Source organism: Nematolebias whitei, chromosome 8 (genome assembly GCF_014905685.2).
Source record: "Nematolebias whitei isolate Nwh7 chromosome 8, NemWhi1, whole genome shotgun sequence".
In the NCBI taxonomy this organism is placed as follows: domain Eukaryota; kingdom Metazoa; phylum Chordata; class Actinopteri; order Cyprinodontiformes; family Rivulidae; genus Nematolebias; species Nematolebias whitei.
The window spans coordinates 2,245,691-2,252,088 of NC_056505.1; the positions used below are offsets into that span (position 1 = coordinate 2,245,691).

The 6,398-nt window shown below is 48.0% G+C and overlaps 1 protein-coding gene across 1 annotated transcript; it reads right to left on the reverse strand.

Moving 5' to 3' along the window:
* Window positions 1–1,625: 1,625 nt before the first annotated feature.
* LOC119413746 (nucleus accumbens-associated protein 2-like) lies at window positions 1,626–6,050 on the reverse strand. The gene is made up of 7 exons (XM_037680803.1): window positions 5,461–6,050; window positions 4,032–4,243; window positions 3,675–3,934; window positions 2,972–3,148; window positions 2,784–2,889; window positions 2,410–2,507; window positions 1,626–2,308 (listed from the first exon to the last, which is right to left on the reverse strand). The coding sequence occupies exons 1-7, from the start codon at window positions 5,893–5,895 to the stop codon at window positions 1,695–1,697; spliced, it is 1,902 nt and encodes a 633-aa protein (XP_037536731.1). The 5' UTR covers window positions 5,896–6,050; the 3' UTR covers window positions 1,626–1,694.
* Between the last annotated feature and the right edge of the window lie 348 nt (window positions 6,051–6,398).

The following is a 6,398-nucleotide window of genomic DNA, read 5'->3' on the forward strand; positions in this document are numbered from 1 at the left end:
GTTTCTGTTAAATTATTATTTTATAGATGAATGTTTCTGTTCAATTATTATTTTATACATGAATGTTTCTGTTCAATTATTATTTTATACATGAATGTTTCTGTTCAGTTATTATTTTATACATTAATGTTTCTGATAAATTATTATTTTATATATGAATGTTTCTGTTCAGCCCTGAGACGACTTCTGTTGTGACTTGGAGTTTAGAAATAAACTGAATTGAATTGTATTTTAAAAATTGTATTTCTTTAATTCACTTTTAATTTTTAAAGTTAAGGCAAAAGAAAAGTTATAAGTTATCCGGCTCCTTTGGTTCCTCCTCTTTCTCATTGTGTTTTTGCTGTGGAGGCTTTTTTCCTGATGTTGTTCAGGATTTTAGTTGCTTTGTCATAGTGGCTTTATAAAGTATATGGCTAAAATAGTTTTGGCCTTTGGTAATTTAAACTTTTTTATATAAATTTGTTTTTATTACCTGTTAATACTGTACTGTAAATAGTCTGCCATTCTCAATGTTCCAATACATATTGAACATTATTATTGATATTGTTTATTTTATTTCTTATATATTGTATTGTTTATTAACATTTATGAACTTTTGTGTGAAATCTTTTTATCTGTTGCTGCTGCTACACTTGAGTTTCCCATCCGTGGGACAATAAAGCTGTTTCTATTCTTCTAATTACCGTTTTGTTCATTTTTCCTTTGACCTCCCAGTTTAGCTAAAACACATTTCAGCAGTCACTCAGCTCTCAGCATTTTGCAGGAACTGCAGATTTTTCCCACTCTTCACTGTAGGTTATTTATTTATATCTTCATGGTTATAATTAATAACATTAACTTAATAACTTCAGTTGGTGCTGCTGTTCGGCATATTGTTTTTATACTATTAGTGCTTAGTGTATTTTTAGTTAATCTTTTTCTTAGTTCATATCTTAGATCTCATTACTGTTTTTTATTTTTGGATGTAACTGGGACCCTGTGTACATAATGTCGTTCCACCTCATGTACCACATGTGGTGGAATGACAATAAAGAATCTCTGAATCTGAATCGAGTCCACTGATCGTTGGCACCCCCAGTCAAATCAAGACTGCTCTGAAATATAACGTTCTGCTTTCTCTGACCAGTCAGCGCAGAGTGAAGCTTTCAAAGTATATTCCTCAGAAAATGAACTTTGCTTTGTCTCGCCAGAACAAAAAGATTCAGAACCAATAAACCTGATTATCCAGAAGCTTTATTGTCTTCAACAGAGTAAGTATATGCAACATCATCATCGTCATCAGTCCTGTTGCTATGGACCTGTGCTGGACTGCAGAGGGCTGTTGACATGCAGCAGAGCCAAGCAGACAGACAGGAGGACAGGAAGTGAGGTAGGAGGGTGGTCAGGTGGACAGGAAGTGGGGTAGGAGGGTGGTCAGGTGGACAGGAAGTGAGGTAGGAGGGTGATAAGATTCACAGGAAGTGAGGTAAAAGGGTGATCAGGTAAACAGGAAGTGAGGTAGGAAGGCAGACAGAGGGACACAGATTGAGGTAGGAGGGTGTCAGCAATACAGGAAGTGTGCAGGACAGACAGATGGACAGGAAGTGAGGTAGGACGGTCAACAGGAAGTGAAGCAGGAAGGCGGATAGGTGGACAGACGGGGACAGGTAGCTTTAGTGTTATTTACATACAGGTAGACAATTGCATTTGTAAGCTCATTGGCTGTCTTCCAGAGGCTCCTCCCCCCTCATGTCTGTTTCAGCCAATCCCCTGTGAGTGGGGGCGGTCTCTGCAGGCTGAGGGGAGGGGTGTGAGGAGGAGGCAGAGGAGGATGAGGAGGAGGACAGGGAGAGGGGGATGTCTGGGGGTTGATCAGTCTGTAGTCTCCCCTCCCCATCTGCCTCACCTCCTAACAGTGCCTCCCCTGCCTGCCCTCCACCTCCTCCTCCACCGGACCCAGCAAACTGCAAGTGAGGCAGGATGGTGGCAGGAGCCTCCTTTTCCTGCTCCCGTCCCCTCGTTGCCTCCCTGTCGCGTCGCTCGGCGTACAACTGGGACTCCAGGCCGAGGTAGGAGGCACTGAGCTGCCGCAGGTCCAACTCGAAGGGGCTGCCGCTGGGCCGCTCGCCTGCAGCACCTCCTACTCCTCCAAACCCCCTTTTACCTTTGCGTGGGTGGGAAGACTGTGAGGAGGGAAGGCCGTCAGGGAGGAGCGACTGAATCTTTGGGAGCCAACGTTTACGAACTCTGCGGGCGTTGGTGCACATGTCAGCTGCAATCACGTTCATCTCACTCTCCTTAAAGTTGGGAGCAAAGTTCTGACAGTACACTGAGGAGGAGGAGGAGGAAGAGGAGGAGGAGGAGAATCAAACACCTCTGACTGTGTGAAGCATGCAGTGAAAACAGAACTGGTGTGAATGATAGTCTTACATTTGACGGTGTTTAACACTCGGTTGTCCAGAGGTTTTCGGCTCGGATCGTTGGTGGAAGAGCGGATTCCCGTTCCGCAGCTATTGGCCAGAGTGTTTCTATGGAAACCAAAACAACCCAATCAGCATGTGCAGGTGTCTGAGCTGTTATGTAAAGAATCTGTGGGAACATCTGGAACAAAGCATCGCCAAAGTTCGGACGATGGACCGACTCAAGCGTGACATTGTGGAAGGTCATTCAGTGTTTTAAGGTTTGCACATTTTGTTCATTGCATCGATCTGAACAGGAAGCATGGAGCAGCAGACTGGAAACAGCTGTTCCAGAGGTTTCCTGACAGCTCCACTGGGCGTGTCAACCCTCAGGTAAGAGCTCACCTGTCGAAGAACGTGGCCAGAAGCCTTCTGAGCAGCACCTTGTGTTTGACTCCGGCACACAGGTGACAGTTCATCAGCTGACCTCTGGTCATAAACACACCCGAACCTGAACGCAAACCAACATCAGGGTCATTGTGCAGCAAGTCTGTTACCATGACAACATCCCAACAGGTGTTCTGCTGTCCTACCTGCCACCAGCTCCACTTTCTCTCCGGGGTCCCCCTCCGTATAGAGCGATGGGTGGCAGCGGTACCCGATCTGACTGATCAGACTGGCGGGCAGGGCCATGTTGTCCCGACCAACCAGCACGCATGGACGCCGCTCGTTAGCCAATGGGAGGGGCAGCAGCTCCAGCTTCTCTTGAACTGAACCAATGAAGAGCCAGGAGGATGGGGGGTGGGGGGGGGGTTAGAATAACAAACAAACAAATTTCTGAAAATAGTCACTACAATGAAATCACATCATGACCAAATAACTTCAAACATTGGGGGCTCCTGAATCTAAATCTCTGAAGCTTTGGGCCCTTGAAACAACAACTTTAAAGCTCTGAGGCCCCTGAATCAAGAGTCATAAAAGACAGGGGCCCCTAACTTAAGTTGCACAGGTTGGGGAGGCCCCTGAAACAAAACTCTTAAACGTTGAGGGGCTTTGACTCTGGAGTCCTAAAGCTCTGAGGTCTCTGAATACTTAAGGTTTCTGGCCCCTAATTCAAAAGACTTAAAGGTTTACTAAATTAAAAGCATTAAAAGTTTGGGGCTCCAAATTAAAAGCGCTGCAGGCTGGGGAGACTCCTGACTCAAAAGTCCCAAGAGTTCATAACCAGCGATTAAAATGTTTGGGGGCCCTGAATGAAGCACAAAGAGGACTTCAAGAAGAATCATTCAAACTGACGGTAGGGGTTTCCAGGGTGACCGTAGATCTGCTGGAGGAGTCCCGGGTGGACACCGTTACTGTAGTAGTCCTCCTCCAGCTCCTCCTCAGTGGGGGGATGAGACGGAGGAGAGTCTGTGGGGAGGCTGGATCCTCCCGGACTAGAGCGCCCCCCTCCTGCCAGCAGGTAGGACTGCAGCCCATGAACCAAACCTCCTCCTGTGGTCAGGTAACACAGGGTGCTGCTCCTGGAGGACTGCAAGTCCCTGACCGTGTCCACCCTGAGGACAGAGACAGAAACAAACACGAGAAGGACATTATATCTTTAAAACAGAGACAAAAACCAAGGAAGTCTCTTCTGTTCCATGCCTGGCTCACCTGGCCTCCTCTCCCCCACCTCCTCCTCCATTCTCCTCAGCCGGAGGAGTGTCGGCTCTTTCTTGCTTGATCCTGCTGACGGCCAGCAGCAGCTCCTCCGGGCTCAGGGATGGCTGGTTCGGACTGACTTCCTGCATCTGGGGGGTGCCGTTCTGCTGCGGAAGCTGGGCCATCGGGGCGTCGAACCCCCCCAGCTCGTCCGCCGAGTTTGTCTGTGGAGCAGCGATGTTAGTTAGAAGGTAAAACATAATGTCACAGTTGTGTTGACGTCAACCCTCAGCATGAACAGGTTCTGATCCACGGTGAACGGGCCTTCAGTTCCACTAACATCCACCAGATCCTGCTGCCTCCCTCAAACACCGGGAGCCCTACAGAATCGCCGGCTCCTCATCAGGACAGGAGGTCCAGCCTCAGATGGACAAAATACAATTTCTAAGAAAAACTGGACAAATGGAAAATCTGCTGACTGATCCAGCCTCGCTGTCTCCGCTGGATCAGTCAGGAGCTCCTGATCCAAAAACTGATTGTCAGTGTGACCACCTCTAGAAAGACAGCAGTTTTGTCAGTTCACTGCTTTTAACACAATGTCAAGATGGAACATCATCAGCAATGACCTCAGAGAAGCACCTGGTGCTGCCCTTCAGTCTGGAAAGGGTCAAAGGTCATATCAAACTATCAGGAGTTCATTGTTCTGCAGAGAGAACGGCTATCCACATGTGGGAAACAGAAGCTCTGGATTTTCCAGGAGTGGATGTCCCAGCAAATTCACCCTGAAGGTCAGACCATGATCCCAAACTCAGCAGCTGATCTACAATAAACAAGAGTGGGCTAAAATTCCTCCACAACCACGTGCAAGACTGAAAGTCCTCCAGAAAACCACAGCTGGGGGGTTATTTTGGTAGTTTTCATCTAATAAGCGTTGAAGTGATGTCACGTGTTGTTTATCTGACGTCGGACTGACTTCATGTCCAACGAGGAGCTTTTCAACGCCTGGACTCAGAAAGAGGGTGCAGGTACTTTTATCAGCCCATCTGTTGGATAAATAAATATCCTTTCATCATCTATTTACTCAAATTAGCCACTCTGAGGAGACAAGAAGATTTTTAACCAGTATTTACTTGTAAGGGCAGATGGTCACCATAAGGCTCTCACCCATGTAGTTACATGTTAGAGCCTCGTCAGTGAGAATCAGCCCCAGACAGAGAGGCAGGAAGGGTTTTATAATACACGCTTATCAGACAGAGGCGAGGTCAAGACAACCTTGACTTTCCAGCTTACAGATGAGGAGACCTTAGAGTTATCATTGCTCCTCTTTGAGCAGTCAAAAGGCTCTGTGACCTCATACACACCGTTCAACATTAATTTAACATTAGTTAGTGATAAACATCCATGACCTTTACCTAAATCTCCCTGACACCGTCAGACCCACCTGAGAGTCACAGCAGAGTGGTGAGGAGGAGGAGGAAGAGGCCTTCATCAACATCAACTCCATGCCTCGTTCCACGATGTTCTGGATCTGGAGGTAGCCAGCAGTGTACATGAGCACCAACTGCTCGCTGGCTGCCATGCTGAGGCGTCCGGTGTAGCAGAAGGAGAGAATCTGCTGGAAACATGCAGGAGTGACGGAGGATGGCAGCTCAAATGCTGCCTGGGAGGAGGAAGACGAGGGGTCGGCTGCGGAGCTGAACAGATCTCTGAAGTACAGTGAAGAGGCCGCCAGGACAGCTCGGTGCGCCTTGAAGGCCTGACCCTGAACCAGGATGGAGACGTCGCAGTAGTGACCCAGCAGGCGCTGCTCGTTCAGGCTCCCCAGCACGCTGCTGCCAAAGTCCGGGATCTCTACCTGCAGCAGCCCCTCCGACATGGCGTCAGTCTGGGGGGCAAGGGGTGGGGGACAGGAGGGGACTAGAGGTTTGTGACAACAAGATGTTTAGGTGTCAGGGATGCTGCAGAAGACTCCTCCAAAAGGTTTCAGATCCATGAGGTCAGAGGGGTTCAGATCTGAGGTTTAGGTCTGAGGTTCAGGGCTAACGTTCAGGTCTGAGGTTCAGATCAGAGGGGTTCAGATCCAAGGTTCAGGTGTAAGGGTCATGTCTGAGGTTCAGGTCTGAGGGGTTCAGATCTGAGGTTTAGGTCTGAGGTTCAGGTCTGAGGTTCAGGTCTGAGGTTCAGATCTGAGGTTCTGATCTGAGGTTCATGTCTGAGGTTCAGATCCTAGAGGTTCAGATCTGAGGGTCAGATCTGAGGTTCAGGTCTGAGGTTCAGGTCAGAGGGGTTCAGATCTGACAGTCAGGTCTGAGGTTCAGATCTAAGGTTCAAGTCTGAGGTTCAGGTCTGAGGTTCAGATCAGAGGGGTTCAGATCTGAG